The 16,674-nt window shown below is 41.7% G+C and overlaps 1 protein-coding gene across 3 annotated transcripts in view; it reads left to right on the top strand.

Moving 5' to 3' along the window:
- Positions 1 to 15,258: 15,258 nt before the first annotated feature.
- IL1RL1 (interleukin 1 receptor like 1) overlaps positions 15,259 to 16,674 on the top strand; it is a 21,259-nt gene continuing 19,843 nt past the window's right edge. For all 3 annotated transcript variants that reach the window (XM_009638942.2, XM_009638940.2, XM_035894395.1), the window contains exon 1: positions 15,259 to 15,330. In XM_009638942.2, the coding sequence (XP_009637237.1) occupies positions 15,264 to 15,330 (67 nt within the window). In that variant the 5' untranslated portion in view covers positions 15,259 to 15,263. The remainder of the gene's footprint in view (positions 15,331 to 16,674) is intronic.

The following is a 16,674-nucleotide window of genomic DNA, read 5'->3' as shown; positions in this document are numbered from 1 at the left end:
TGGGGTTCTGATTGCGTAGAGTGCCTATCTTAAGCACAGGAGAGACCTTGAATGACTGACTTGAAGCAGTGCTGAACATTAGATATATGGGATGTATGGCCCACACACCCTGAGGTGTGGGTCATTCCTATTTTCTAAATCCAAATTCAGGCAATATTTAGCTAGAAATACATGACAGCCAGAGCCTGAATGATAGACAATTTGTGGCCATGTCTGTGTTGTCTGGGCTTGAATGGCCTTTGGGAACAGCAAACTGACTCTATTATAAAAATGCACCAAAATAACCCTTTTCCTGGGTAATGGGAATGAATACTGGGAAAGAAGTCTCCTGCTAGTCTGCAACTTCTTTAAAGTAAGAAAATAGCCAACCTTATTGCTGTCTGGATGTGCAATCGTCTCCATGTCACCCACCCGTCCCATCACATCCACAGTGGTGTGGGCATGTCTGCACTGGGGCTGCTGAGGCAATATGGAGCTGGCCAGGGCGCGTCCTCGGCTTGGTGGCCTCGCCTGTGATTACTGTGTTACATAGTGTGCATGTGTAATGTCACCTGAGGATGTCAGACAATTCGTTTAAGACATAAAAACCTCAAGATCATTACTGAGCTAATCAGTAATTTGGACACAGGCTGTTGCACTCAGTCACGTGCAAATTATCTGAACAAACCATGAAGGGTGCCTGGGAGTCCAGTACGTGGTGCGCACTGACTCTGCGGAATCAAGCATAAGTGAGAGCTTATGTGCCATCATTTGTCAGTCTTTGCAGGACAGATATTCATTGAACTCATGTGCATTTTTAATATTTTTTATTACTTACTTGTACTTCTGCATTAGGGATGCTTATGTACCCTGACAGATACCAATAGGTCTACATTGGGTAATAAAACCAAACATCCTTGAGTTTTCCTTCTTTTAGGCCTACTTGTGGGAATTGCTCTTTTGTAAAGATAAAGGAGATGGAATATGGTTTATCTTTGAAACCAAGGGGTAATTTCCCCAGAAATGGAGAGGCCCAGAAGCACCCAAAGCAGCTGGTTTTCTATGCATGTTTTTCCCCACTTCAATGCAAATGGAGACTGTGGTTGAAGTGGTGGCCCTGTCAAGCTGTGTACTGGGTCTACAGACTAGACCTTACCTCTGTGGAACAACGTTTGCTTCATCTTTCAGTGGTAATTTGAACACAAGATAGGTTTAATTTCCTATTGCACTCACATAGCGCTGAGTAACCAGTTAAAAAAGAAAAAAAAGGTTGAGTGATGGTCAGTGAGGCAGTGCCTATAATGGAAGAGCATGGCCCCAGAACTGTGGCTCATGTGCTGCTGAGCATGATGCCCACAGGCCCTAAGATCTATCACTGGTGAGTGAACTCAGTGAGGTTTCAACAGAGCTCAGTGCTGTGGTACCGAAGTGGCTGATAACACCAAAGAAGAGACTGTGCCAGAAAGTATGTTTCCCAAAAGGGCTTTGACACTTCAGTGAAACTGGGATTTGGAAGAGGAAACAATCTCTTTGCATAAAATAATAAGTTTCTTTGCTTATAAATGCAAAAACTTGCCACCTTATGTTTATTCTCAGTGCTCCAAATCCATCAGTATCATTTTCTCCTCTCTGGGGGAACATTTTTCCGTATATCTGCATTTCTCTATATTTCTGAGCCACAAAGAATGGAAATTTGTTATTGTGAGCTTCTTTTTTTCCCAGCAGGTTTTCTGCTCCAAAGCAAGAACAAAGAGGAGGAAAGGAATGAGCCTGTTCAAAAAGCACAACTTGAGACCTTACAGGAGCAGATCTTCCAGCCCTGCAGGAACTCCTGGTTTCAGGGAAGGAAAATTGCTCTTTTGGCTCTTAGCAGAATTATTAATCACAGTGTTTATGAGATGAAATGAAATAACTGAAAAAAAAAAAAGGGAATTTAAACTCAAATAAGTTACCTCCACTTTTGTGTTTCTTCTGTTTCTCTATTAATTACAAAAACTTATTAAGTTAAAAACCAAGAACTATCATACCAGCCCGCACAACCTCCGCCACCCCCAGGTCTTTATCATGTTGCTTAACCAAAAGCACAAGCCATCAAAAACAGGCAAAGGAGAGGATGAGGAACCCTGCCAGTGTCAATCACTTAGGATGGACATCCTCAGTTTAAAGTAGCTTCTCCAACAGCATCTTAAATGGTGATCAATATATCTCTCCTTCCTAAGTTTGAGTCGAGCCTTTTGAATCCATTTGTGCACCTACTTTTGACAACTTCATGTGGCAATTAGCTTCTGTTCATATGTGAAAGTGCACTGTTCTCTGCTTTAACCATGTGCCTGATAATTTCCCTATTTCCTTTATCATGAGAGGTACTGAAAAATCATTCCCTGTGGAATTTTTCCTAGTACTAAAAGTCCATTCTTTTCTCAGCTGGAGAGTGCCAGTCAATTTGGTTTATCCTTGTAGCAAAGGCCCTCTCTGCCTCTGATATCCTTACTGTTCTTTTTAGTAATTTTTTTGTTGCTATTATATGCTTTTTGTCACTGGCAACCAGAATTACATCCAGCGCTCAAGATAAGGATATGTTGCATCAGTATAACAACATTTCCTGTTTTGTTCTCTGTTCTTTTGCTAATAACTCCTCAGAATCTAGCTGCTGAACAACATGCTGTTTTCAGAGAAAATCCAAAATGACCCCAAGATGTCCTTCCCAGGTAGTGAAAGCTGATCACTTTCTATGTGTTGGTAAGATTATTTCTATGGGAACAGTGTTTTGCGTAGATGGACGGCTAGCAACAGTGAGCCAAACAAAGCTTGAGGACACCTGATCTCATGGGATTTCCCATGAGAATTTATCTCCTGTCCAAAAGCAATCATTCTGCTACAGAACTGTCTGACAGAGTGGCCTTTGCATTTCAATTAGTTTCACAGGAACTATGAAACTTCCAACATTTGGGTCCTGTCCTAAAGCCTCAGTCCTGGCCTAGTGTGTCTGGGAGCCAGGGGTAGTTAGTATGGCTGTAGGATCTGGCATGTGATGAGGCTGTGATGTGGTGAGCAGGGGAGAGAGAAGTACCAGCTCATGTCATACAATGCAGAGCACCCTCTCCGCTGCTAATGTGGGAGGTCTTGAGCAAGTTTGCTTCTGTAGGCTATGAACTGTAGACCAAAAAGTCTAGGAATGGTTTGGCCTCTGGTCATGGACTCTGAGAGCAATCAGGCAGGAGTGATTGAAACCTGTAGCTCTTGAAGGCACTGAAGTCCTCAGAAGCTGCTAGGAGACCACACAATCTCTGCTGCTGCCTGTGGAAATGAGTTGGAGCAGAGATGTTTCTAATCAAACACAAATCCATCCTGAGGACTCATATTTCTAGTGTAAGCATTGATTAGCTGTGGGATAATCTCTTCACAGAGGTTCTGGGGGAGCTTGTGCTCCAGTGCCTCCAAGACCTGCCCCCCATAAGTAATTAATGGACCAAAAGTCCAAAGAGTAAATGGCTTTGAAAAATGTTTGCCTAATGTGAAGGAACTCCACCATTCAGAACTGAATTCTTGTTTAGTAGGGGGCTGCCCATATTATACTGCCTACATCCTACAGGGAAAGCAGATGAAGCATGGCTTCTTCTGTATCTTCCCAGCAACTACTGCTTTTTATAGACGCCTGTCAGGACAAATCGTTGTACACAAAGAACTCTCAGATCTGTGAAGTAGCCCTGGTGAAGATCTGCCTGGGATTGCTACAGGCCATACTTACATACAGGTTGTTTTCCATGTAGAATCCTACGGAGATGAGGAGTCTGACCTGGGGGTGAATAGAAGGGTGAGCAATCGGTACACCTTTTAGATTGAAAGAACCAAAGAAGCTTGGTTCCTGGAAGAAGCTCATTTCCCAAGAAGATTTGCAGTAAATCATGGGGAGAAGCTGCAAGAAGTTTTTCCGTAAACAGAGGAGTTTTGGTTAGTGACGGGAGAGAAAAAAAGGTTGTGTTGACTTTACATATTCGTGGTGAAAGAAACAAACATGAAACCGCAGGTAATAAGTGCTGAAAGGAACTATGCATGACATTTTGTGTCTTTACAGCTTACAGAGATAAGCAACTGTCTATATTCCCAAAATTTCTTGCAACTGACCAAACTGGGTACAATAAACAGCCCAATTGCTGACATACTCTACCCTAGTTTCCATGTAACTAGCTGTTGGGAGCCAGGGCCAGAGGTTTTCACGCTCCTAGCCCTCCCTGCTTTAACAGGTGCTCACTCTAAGGCCTAAGGATTAGGGGCTCTAAGGAGTTCTGAACTCTAGCAGGGGACTTCTTGGGGTCTGGACATCTGGCTGCTTCAACTATAGCAAAACTAAAAAAATGTTGAATTTTTTATTCTAGAAGAAAGAAGTTGGGTGGCATTTCCTTTTCATAGGAAAATTCCAGAAGTTCTAGTTTTTTGTGAGAAGCCTTGGTTTTCTTTCCAAAATATTTTAAACTTACAGGGAATTCAAGCTCCAAGTTGCGTCTAGATCTGATAGTAAATACAATGAGATAATGATCACAGAAAATGTTCTTCTAAAAACCCAGTCCATAACCTATAGACAAAATAAGAAATTTTCTTAAATAGTGATATTATCAAAAATATAAATATTTTTTACAACTAAAGCTCTGCTCCTGCATGCTGTCAGTATGCCGTGACCCTCTTTTATCAGTAAGATATTAACTTCCAGTAATTCGTATACATTAAGGAACAAACAAGGCTATTTAGTAAGAAGTCATTATAAACAATATTCTTTTTCAGCAAATTATCTTCAATGACTTTCCGGAGAATCCCAATTCATTTTAGTTGTGTAAATTAATAAGAACTGTGTCTTTTGCATCTGAGTTATGGTTTCCAGAATGCCACGTATTTGTAGAAGTTTTTTCCTAAGAAATCGTGTAAAAAACCTCCGTACTCTCAGGGAAGAGGTCAGATATGAACAATGATGATGCACAGAATAAACTTCTGTTTCCACTGTAATGGGAAATGAAATGGAGTAGGTGCTGCACAGGAGGAGGTTAGCTTCCCGTGCACTCAGAGGGCAGGGTTGGCTGTAAGGGACCGGGACTTCTGGAATTAGTCTCTGCTCTTCGCACCAAGCAATGACCTCTTGGATCTAGTGGTCTTTGCCTTAAAATTAGGAAGATTTCACTTAGATGCATCTTATCTGTGTCCTGAAGTTATTTCAACAGAGGAGGACTGGTTTATTATGCTTTTCTTTTGTGGATAAACTTTGGATAGGTTTCTTGCCCAAAGATACCACCCTGCTCAGACTCACTTTCATCTCTGTACTGTAAAGCGCTCTGGTACCCAAGGCCAGGACCACCTGTGGGAATGGAAGATCCTGGAGGCTTAGTGGAGTATTTTTATTTCCACAAGAGCAACAGATGTACTGCACTGATCCTCTCTCTGGTGGGCTTTGTGGTCTCCCCACGGGGATCCTGCCAGCAGCCCGGTGACATTCAGAACAGCTGCTGTTATTTTGGTTCTGGCTGGCTGTATCCAGCCTCTGTGGGATAGCGGCGCAGCTGCTTTCCTTTTGGGGCAAGGCATGGAGCAGAGAAATTGAGACCTCCTTTGGAAAGGGAATCTGGTTTTAAGATACAAAGGCTTTGGTAATGACATTAAGATTTCTCTTTGAATATTGTCCTTGTCCTGACAAGCATAATTATCATTGTTAAGATGTTTTATAAACTGCTGGTGATGAAATAACTTCCTAAGTAACCTATCAATGGTAAATACATGCCAGCCAAGTTAAAAAGGGCATATAGAATTCTTGTTACTTTAGCCAGTTGCTTCCTTCAAGACACTCTCACCTCCATTTTGCATCCTCTGAACTTTAATACACTACCTGGCAATTATAGTGTAGCTGAAAACCTGGTAAGAGACTTAACAGCTCGCCTTGGTGGGATGAAGGAGAAAGATGAGTATGATGAAAATACCAATAGCTTTGTAACACTTAAATGCTTATTAACCCTTTTCTGTCCACATGCATGTCCTCACCTACTGTTGTATGGGACCTTGCCATGGCAGTTGACCTCAGCTGGCCACCAGGAGCCCACCAAAGCAACTTTTATCACTCATCCTCCTCAACAGGACAGGGGGAGAAAATACTATGAAAAGCTCATGGGTCGAGATAAGGACAGGGAGATCACTTACCAGTTACTGTCACGGGCAAATCAGGCTCAACTTGGTCAAATTAATTTAATTTATTTCCAATTAATAACAGAGCAGGATAGCGAGAAATAAAACAAAACTAAAATAGCCTTCCCCCCACCCCTCAACATCACTCCCAGTTCTTCTAGCTCCTTGCCCTGAGTGGTGCAGGGCACACTGTCTCTGCCACTCTGTCCTCCTCAGGGGAAGGACTCCTCACACTTTGCCCATGCTGCAGTGTGGGGTCCCTCCCACGGGAGACAGTCCTTCACAAACTTCTCCAATGCGGGCTCATCCCACCGGCTGCAGTTGTTCACAAACTGCTCATGTGTGGCTCCTTCCCATGGGGGACAGCCTTCAGGAACAGATTGCTCTAGTGTGGGTCACCCACAGGCCACAAGTTCTGCCAGAAAACCTACTTCTGTGTGGGCTCATCTCCATGGCCCCAGTTCCTGCCAGGAGCCTGCTCCAACATGGGCTCTCCATAGGCTACAGCTTCCTTCAGGGCATCTCCACCTGCCCCAGAGTGGGGTCCTCCCTGGGCTGCAGGTGGGTATCTTTTCTGCCATGGGCCTCCCTGGGCTGCAGGGAAATCTCTGCTCCAGTGCCTGGAGCACCTCCTCCCTCTCCTCCTGCACTGACCTGGGTGTCTGCAGGGCTGTTTTCTCTCACATTGTTTCACTCCTCTCTCACAGTTGCTGTACAGCAGTTTTTGCTCTTTCTTAAATATGTTATCACAGAGGCATCACCAGCGTTGCTGATGGGCTCAGCTTTGGCCAGAGGTGGGTCTTTTTTGAGGCCGGCTGAAACTGGCTCTGTCTAACATGGGGGCAGCTCCTGGTGTCTTCCCACAGAAGCCACCCCTGCACGCCCTGAGTCTTGCTACATAAACCCAATACAGTCTGCTTAGGCATGTACCCCCCAACAGCGTCTTGGAATAACTGTCTCAAACTTCTTAATGAAAGGAACCAGCAGAGCTTTTTGGGGACCAACCTATTCATCTTCATCACAATATGGGTGGTAATAGGACTGCATGATTAATGATAAAGACCAGGGGCAACGCTTACCTTGGGAAAGAGGAGTCCCTCTCCATCAGAACGTTATAACCCTTGAAAAATCGTTCTAATTTCCCTTTTGCACAAAGCATGACCTTCCCTGCCAGGGTTATTTCTGGCCAGGTGTCCCCTACAGTGTGTAATGACAGTCTGCAAGCAGGGTGCAAAAAATACACATGACAATTATTTCCTGGCTAATAGAGGTAGGTATTAGACAGCCAGGACTAATAGGCTGCTAGGCTAAGCACTCGTTCTTGGAGCAGAGTGAACCTCATGTTGCTGAGTTGCTGTTTTCCTGTCTCTGCTTTTTATCTCAGGAGTTCGTTTTTTTTTTTTTTTTTCATGTCATCATTTTTCCTCTTAAACGCTTGAACTCCTGACTCTTATGATCTCAATAACATCATTCGATCTGGGTTTTCACCTTTTGTATCTAGCATGGCTTTAACTTGCATTCTTTTCACAGCTCAGGAGTAATTTTGCCAACACAACTGAGTTAAGTTCATACAGCCATGCTGCACCAAAACCAGCCATTGAATCACAGACAGCTGAGTCTCTGGGCCATTGACTCCTAGTGCTGGCAAGGCCCTGTGGGGCCAGCTATAGCATCTTGATACCAACACTAGGTTTTTCTTTAAGGTCTAACACCTAGTGGCAGCTCCACTAGGTTCCCAGCAAACTCTTCCAGTGCTTCGCTATTTTTTTGAATCATAGATTCATAAAATTGTTTAGGTTGGAAAAGACCTTTAAGGTCATCAGGTCCAACCGTTAACCCTGCCATCCCACCACAAACCCAATGATTCTCTTGCTTGCTGAAGTGCTATGGATACAGGCTGCCAAGGGAGCATGATGCATCTAACTCCTTGAAGAAATTTCTTGACATATTTCTGTAAGCACATTTTTCCATATACTTGTCAGTTAGGGATTTTTTTAGAAGCTCAGTCAAAAGTTACGAAGCATTCAACACTGACTGTAGTTTCTTATGAAAGCTGCAGAATGGCTTTTGCTCAGCTGGTAACTATCCCTTTTAACCAGCTGCATCATGATCTGGCAACAACCTGGGCATGGGGAATGAGCTATGGGATGAAGGGCTCTTCTGAGGTATGGAGCAACACAATGAGCATCTCTAAGTTTCAGTGGACTTTATGATAGAAGAACTTACTCTGTATCTAGGCAATGGAAGTCAGCTTGACCTGAATATGTTTAACCTTTCCCTAGAGTAATCTGACACTTCGTGGTGAGAGGACACTGAATCTACCACTGAATGCAATTGGTTATTCCAGGCTTTTTGCCTGAGCCTCTAGCATCAGGAAATGAGGAAGGCCTTGAGTCCAATGAAAATGCATGAACCAGAGCAGGGGGAGCGGTTTGTGAGCTTTTCAAAGTAGTGATCTGAGCTGACCCTGAACAGTTGACCAAAGTGTTGTGAGATTTCGTTGTTGCAGGTTCTTTTTTTTTTAGCTTTTTCACAATTTCTGTGCCATACAGGAAGCGCAACCCCTAGGCCACTTCAAAGGAAACACTATACCAAGAACTGGAGGAAGCATGGGTGTGATATCAGTAAGGTTTTTGCATACTGGTGGATAAGGGCTACATCTTTGTGTACTGATGTGGAGTTGCTACATGCTGACAGCAGAGTCTCAGGAACACTGGAAGTGATAAGTGGTATTTGTAACTCTGCCAGGGAAAAATAAGGGTTTGAATGGCCGGAGCATAAAATCTTGTTTTGTTAAAGAAAGAATGAACAACTGATTCCCAAAATGTCTTCAGGGGTTATTCTGCTAAGGTGTACAAAGCTGATTTGTCCCCTGGAATTTGACTGATTTGGTACTAGAATTATCCCTTTAGACTGGCTGCGGCACAAGAAGTGGATAGTTTGGGACCTTGGGTCTGATGGGTCCAGGCTTAGTGCTGATGCTTGGAAGGCTGCGCAGCGGTCTTGAACAGTGCTGCCTAAAAGCGTCTTTCAAACATTTGGTGGCCCATACGGCCTCCTGAATACCTGCCCTTGTGGGTCACTGTACATAGGGTCATGTCCACTGCTGTGGTCACTTCTCCCACTCCCTCTTGCTCTCCTGGAGTTGTTCCTGGATTTCCTGTGGAACTGCTCTGCTCCTCCAGCCTTCTTTCCCTCAGAGACTTAATTTAGCTGCTGATGGAGCAGTCGTCTTTATCAGCATAGCTTCAGTGAAGCCGTTTCCTGCACTAAAAACTATTCCTGGTGCTCCAGTGACTTTTAGAGCTGTTCTCCGGGAGCTGCTGCCTGACCAGACCAGGCAAAGCTGTCACTTGTTTTCAAACAAACTCTGTTTCAAAGCACCCTCTGCCAGCTGAGTGCCCCTTCTCTGTTCACCCCCAGTCATGTGAGAAAGCCAATAACCCGCCAGCAGTTTTATTGCAGTATAATCATGCTGAAATGGAATAATTTGTGATTAATAGAAAACTTATGCTATTGGTAAAAGATATCTGATTAATTGGAACTATGAGATGTCATCTCTGATAGGTACCTAAGGTTACTACAGTAATTTGCATGTTCTGCTCTGTTCCGTGGGAGGTGTCTCAAAACGAAGCTGTATATCTTGCTCCTACAGATATGAATTGCACAAGCCAGTTAAAAAGAGTTCCCAGTAATATCTGGTACAAGCTACAGCAAAGAAATCAGTGCAAAGGACCCAGCCACAGGGAGCAAGCCACTTCTCTGCTTTCTGAATTTTCCAGACGGTACGTCAAAGTTTTATATTATCATTTAACCAAAAATAACTGAAGTATTTTATGAGAAAGTTTATTTCAGTTCACTTGTGTGCTTCTTTATCTCAAGAAAAATATTAGGTTAAAATAGTGGATATGTTTATGTGATAGACAACTAATTTTGGGACCAACATAAAAATTTACCTTATAATGAAGTGTGTTTAGAAATGGATTTGCCCTCAGTTTTCTGGCAGCTATTTTTACTAATTTTTCAAAGGCACAGAAAATATTTAATCTTCAATGGATTTTTCAGAGTTTAGTATATTTATGTACTTTCTTGCTTCAAAATATTTTGTAAGAATAATGTGTATATCAGTTGTAGCATTTCCATACTTTAATTCCTAAATTTTACATTTACAGCTGTAACTAGTGTAGACATTAACTATTGTGAGTGCTAGTTCTGGAATAAGTTCAGTGTTACTGTTGCTATTTTAACAGCCCATTTTCAGTCAGAATAGGTTTTCTGGTTTGATAAAAGAATGAAAATAACTTTCAAAAGGTGAATGAATGAATTCTGTGTCTTAGTAAACAAATCTCACACAGCTGCTATTTCATGGTAAGTTTACGTTGTAAAGTCTAACTTTTTAAACTAGAAATTGCAATAACATTTCTAAGGTTTGTTAGTATGTAAGGGATGGTACTTTTATAATGTTTGTTCACTTACATAAACAGTATTATAAACAGTTTGTTGCCAAATAAAATTTTGGAAAAAAATCACAAATGTGTTATTAACACAGTTGCCTTTGGAGAAGCAAGGAGTTAAGCCCTATAAACTAGTGCTTCTGCAACATAAGTAGGGGGTTCCCAGTTCTTTCATCTTCCTTTAATACTGGATCATTAGGGGCTAGGTTTTGACATACTCAACTAGTTATCCCAAATCTCTGTATTGGGATCTAGAGTTTTTCAGCAAATAATGAAATTTGCCTTCACGGAGCTTAGAATTAAGCTCATAACATACAGTTATTGTGAACAATGGGGAGAAAGACATTTATGGAAAATGCCTCCTTATCTTTTTTCCCCTGAATATTAGCTATCTAATTTTATGGTATACTGAGGACCCAAAAGTCTGTTATGCAGGGTTTACTTCAGACAAATGTAATGTAAGTTCTAAATAAATCTGCAAAACCAGAAAAAAACCCTCATAACTATTTCCAGGAATTATGGCCTTTGTCTCTCAGTGCTTCAAGCTACAGGAACTTCTTCCTTTTGGATGTGGGACGTGAGGTGTCTTAGTGCCTTTGTCTTGTGCCCCATAATACTCTTTTCTATTTCACCTAAGTATCACAGATGTGTAGACACTTTCACTTTGTTTTGCTCAGAGTAGTGCCACAAGCTGTGAGGCACCAGGGAACCAGTCCTTCTCTTTGCTATTATTTGCTCTCTAGAACTGCAACCTCTGCCTCCGTTTTTGTGAAGGTAATTTGGCAGTTTGCTGCTGACTTTGGAAAATGCAAACAAAATTGCATTGTTCTTTTAATTGCCTGAGCTCTTTGTGTTTTCAGGGAACGTTCCTCTCTAACTAGAGCCCCATATATTCACACACACAATCTCCAAACTCTACTTCAACTGCTGCCAATACACGGGGAAAATCAATAAAGCAATCATCAAAGTTAGGCGGGGAGAATCTGTCCTTTCCGCGCTGTTTTGGTGCAGGCTGGTAGCCCGGTATGTGTAAGGTCTCTCAAAGACAAACCTTTTCAAGAAACAGAAGACTAAATACAACAACTGGCAAGTATGATAACGGCCAAATACAAATTTCTTACTCCTGGATCATTCCGGCACTTGTTAAAAGAGTCGGTGAGGGCAGGTAATTGGCTGTCTCCATTTCTGGTCAAAGCTGTATCTCAGAAAAGGAGAAAGCATAGCTCCTTGCAACTTTTTGTTAATCACCAGCCTTCCGTTTCTAGGGATGTGATAGCACTGGCAATAAGGGACTCACCAGCATCTCCAATAGTGGTATTAGTTGTGGCCAAAGACAAAATAGACACATACAAATAAAATATCAAATGAGAAAGAACCTCGTTTCAGACAGTTTTCAAATCTAGTCTATGAAACTGATTTACTCTAAAAATCCGTCATTTCACTTTTTGTGTATCTGAAGTATCTGCTTGCTTAAACAAAACAGCTCTAAAAAGTACTGGATAGTTAGTGTAACTGCTGGTGTACCTCACTGGGGGCAAATATGTTCATGGAACAGAATCAAACACTCAGAGGGAAAAGGTTCCCAGCAGAGAAGGAATATTCTGAATATTTTTTTATGTCTATTTAATTACTCAAGTAATCTAATATTATATTTTATTTATTATTCAGATTAGAGTACTTCACTTAGCTGATTCTTAGGGTCTGTTTGGAGACTTCACTGTGGAGCGTCTCAGTTGTATGAACTAGCCCTGCTGCGGCTAGTGTTTTGCGTATCACATTTGCTTGTGTGTATACACATACACGTATTTTGTATGCTGTAGGCTTTCAGCATCTGACGGCACAGTGCTCTGGAAGGCCACATAAATACCCTTTGGAGGGATTCTCCTCCCCTTGCTACTGCTAATTCTTGCTAGGTATATACCCTGCTGCAGTCCCAGATGTGTCGGTCAGTCCCTCTTCGGAACAAGCGAGACACTCCAAATGTATGTGGGTACCAAATAGTTTAAAGTCAGCTTGCAAAACTGGCCATCTGGCTGGACAGAAGGACCTTTTAGGAAGAAAATGTCTCCTCTGCATAAGCCAGTGCTAAGTAGCAAAGTCACAAGTATCTGGAGATGGCGAATTATTGGGAGCGATCAGTAATGGCTCTTGTGAGCTGCAAGTGAAAAAAGTAATTTCTGTGAAAAAAACCTAGTGAGACATAGGCTAACCAAAGCTGATTGGAACCAGTAAGGTTAGGTACAGTAATGGGTAGTGAAAGACAGATAACTAGAGTGGGAATTAGTGCAGAAAATGAAGTGGTGCTTTAGAGCAGATCTGTATCATAACAAGGCTCAGTGAAACCAAGTAAAGGAAAATCCGTTCTCAGAAAGATTAGAACTAGATGGCAATGTTTTGATTTTACCCAGCAAGACAGAAATGAAGTGGGTCAATATCTCTTGGATTGTGGAAATGAGGTGCTCACTGCAGTATGCCAGAGAAACCCTCAATCACTTGCTCCTGATGTGCTGTTCAGGAGATTGAGACACCATGTGTCCATCAAATGTTGCTCATATCAGCTGAATAGTGAACTGGTTTCCAAACACGTGCAGGGTGTTTGCACCTCCCTTTTCTTTCTCAGGAGAATATGGAGCCATGAGTCCCCACATCACTTTTCAACTGCGATTGAAGCAGACCTTACCCGATGAATGAAGTCAACAGAGTTGCTGGCAAATACAAATCTGTTTAGGTCCTGAATTGGATCCAGGCCTCTAAGAATCAGGAGATGTGAAACTCAGCTCCCCATTCCCACCTGCCAATCTAGTTTGCTCCCTGGTAGTATCAGAAATAAGTTCTAGGAACAAGCTTTCTGCTCTGAAGGATGAACAAGGACAAACGCTGTGCTGTGTTGATGCTGTGAATTTTGCTGTGTGCAGTTTTACTCTGTATCTTTCTTCCCCAAGGGCCTACCCTGCCCCAGGTCAGTCCTGAACCCTCTTCTGGGCCAGCTCACTCCTTCCTTCCTTCCAGGGCAAAACTTCTGATGTTCATTGTGCTGAAAACTACCTTCTAAAAATGTATTAACCTGGCCTAAGATTTCCTTAAAATTAAAGAAGTCAACAGACTGCATGCACTTGTATGTGGTGCTTTTCTCCAGCTCTAATGAAAGCAAGCAGCTCCTCATGCACGTTGTTTTTAGGAGCTCCTGGCTGGTCACTTGCTGCCTGTGAAAGGCAGCATGGCTGTGACATTCATGGGATGCTGCTTTCTCGGTCTAAACCTCATCTTTTCTGTGATTTGTCAGTATCACTGCAAAATACCTACACTGAAATTTTCATGCTTTTCTCTTTCAATACAATTTTTTTATTATTATTTTTAAGAGTTTAATAATAAGCCTCTGGATGTTATTAAGCATTCTAAAAGAAGAAACTTTCCATATCAATACAAAGCCGATGACAATCTGAAAGCTCAAAATCGAGCTTGTTCTGAATTTCAGACTTGGTGCAAATGTAGGTCTTGATAAGGTCTGTCAGTGTTTAGTCTGGAAATCTTTGGCACCGAAACAAAATTCCTTGCAGTAAGTGTGACGACAGTACTTACCCAGCCTGTGCATTTCTTGCCTATTTTTCGCTACTCCTCTTGTGCTCACTATCTGCAAGATAAATTATAATTTGTTTCTAACTTGGTTTCTCTTGAAAACATATCTTCTCTCTGTAGTACCTTGGGACCACTTCTTCCTCACACACAATAGCAGAACCCACCACGCTGTGATCTGCAGTGAAGGACAGCATTCAAGCAAAGGGTTTATTAAAGGTAAGTAGAATGCTTACAGTTGCACAGTATAGCTGGATTGCATGTCTGCTGACTCCTGGGATATTCCTAGATTAGGTCAATTTAACGTCCACAGACAAATAGCCAGTTTCTTTAATAAAGGGGTTGCCAGAGAGTACCTGAGCCACACCACAAGGTGTGAATTACAGCAGGTGCCTATCAATTAGACACAAATGAAAACATCAGTGAAGCATGGGATCTGCCCTACTAGTGTTACGCGAGTATAATGTATGTTCCTTTACCTACCTTTCCAGTCCATTTCTTCAGTTCCCCTTCCAGTTGGCACTGCTGATGGCCCTCACCTGGTTTGTTCTTACTGCTAAACACTTCAGAGAAGCTGTCACTGAGGGTACCTTCACTTCCATAGAAAGCCAAAAAGGTGTTGATTGGATATGAGCTTAATTCAAAGCCAGGATATATATTTTCAAATCCAGGATATATCCTTTTCTAAATTGAGGTATAATTTTTCCACACTTGACTATGAAGAGCATGCCAACATACTTTTAGCCTTCTTAAAAAAAAAGCAACCAAGCAAGAAGATGCTTCTGCCTGAGGCCCACCATGGCAGAGTAATTCCCCCACCCCCATTAAACTAAGTCATAGCAGTAGTTTCAGTGGAACATCAACTATTGCATTGATTACAGAACAAAGAGCATCATCTCAAAGCTGCAAAACCACTGCTACACACACACACACACACACACACACTCTGTACAGAGCAGCTCACACGATGCAGTTTATCACTGTGTGATACCCTTATCTGTTAGTAAGATGTACATCAGTACCATGGCAATAGCATAATTGATGCAGCCAGAGCATATTCTGAGATATCAATGTTTTTCTTTTTGGTTTAGAAATATGATGGGCTATGTACATTTGGTCCTCCTATCTACCTTCCTCTCGGTTTCCATGACATCTGAAACATGTAAGTCACACTTTAAAAATACTTTCTGATGAGGTTTATTCTGTAGAAATGTGTAGGCTGTTCCCAAATTGGTATTTTTTTTTAAACCTAGAATTAGCTAGTTCACCTCAAGCCACAAATCACAGCTTAAAAGCTAGCTTTATGTGTTTTCTCTGTGTATTAAAATGCACCAACTATCATCCATTTCTGTGACGTTTAGTCTAGGTTCTACCTCTGCTCCTTGCAATGTCTGCAAGCAGAAAGAAAAGGGTTTTTCTGAAAGGATTTGAGTGCAGTTGGTGTTCCAGGCCCCAGCAGGGCAAAGACTCCAAGAGCATGCTTAAACTGCACTGAATGGGACATATGGCTATTTGGTTACCTACTCTCGTTGTCCTGCTCCCTTATCTGCTGCAGCTTCTCTGCCAATCTCCATCTTGGTCCAGTTTCCATCCTCGCTTATTTTCCCATCTTTTTGTTCTCCAAAATGCAATTTAACTTTCAGATTAGTGTTTCTGTTTTCAGCAGCCAGTTCACTATTCAGGTGCCTGGGTACTTAAATAGCTATCAAAATTGCTTGATTTAGGTTTCTCTGGACCAGTTTCAGTACTCAAAAGTAGAAATATACTCAGTTAAAAAGAAAGTAAAAATTAGTGCCTTACTCCCAACTCCTTCCTCTTTTTTCTTTTGGGTGTGTGTGGTTTCTGTTCTTATGCTTTTGGTTTATCTTTTATTCCTTTCTGGCATCTTTTAACCTTCCCATCAGATTAGTCTTTTAGTCTGCTGTATTTCTTTCTCTTTTTTTTTGACATTTTTGTGAACTTTGCAGAGAACCTCTTCTGCCTTTTGGCTTTTTTTGGGTTTTGATTATCTTATCTACAGGCTTCCTCCTTCTACTAGTTTTTTCTTCAGTGAAAGAAAAAACCCCTTTTTTTCCTTTTTCTATATTAAAAAGGCAGAGCAAGAGCTCTTTCCTGTTGTGTAAGTAAGTACTAATTATACTAAAGTAAGGAAAGCTAAATTCATAGTACAGCATTAAAGACAGTGCTTTTCTTTGTGTTGAAATTCCTGTTCTGAATAAAAGCAGGCTTTCCAGCAAAGATTTGCATAAGGAGTTCATTTCAAGAAACCACTGCTTTTCAGTTAAAACTTTGTATTTTTTAGTTTATCTCTGGTTTGAATCAAGGGCTGTTTTGTTTTTTTTTTTCTTCTGTCCCACGCATTAATTACTATCTTTGCAAACAAATGGCTCCATAACTCAAGGTAAACAAAGGTTTTCTTGAAAAAAATCCAGTGAGAATAGGTTTGGTGTATATAATCTCTGAAAACTCAAGGAAGGAAGGTAGAGGCACATGACTGGCCTATTGA

Source organism: Egretta garzetta, unplaced genomic scaffold, assembly GCF_000687185.1.
Source record: "Egretta garzetta isolate BGI_Z169 unplaced genomic scaffold, ASM68718v1 scaffold5, whole genome shotgun sequence".
In the NCBI taxonomy this organism is placed as follows: domain Eukaryota; kingdom Metazoa; phylum Chordata; class Aves; order Pelecaniformes; family Ardeidae; genus Egretta; species Egretta garzetta.
Note: the sequence above shows the minus strand (reverse complement) of the source record. Positions and strands in the feature narration are given on the sequence as shown.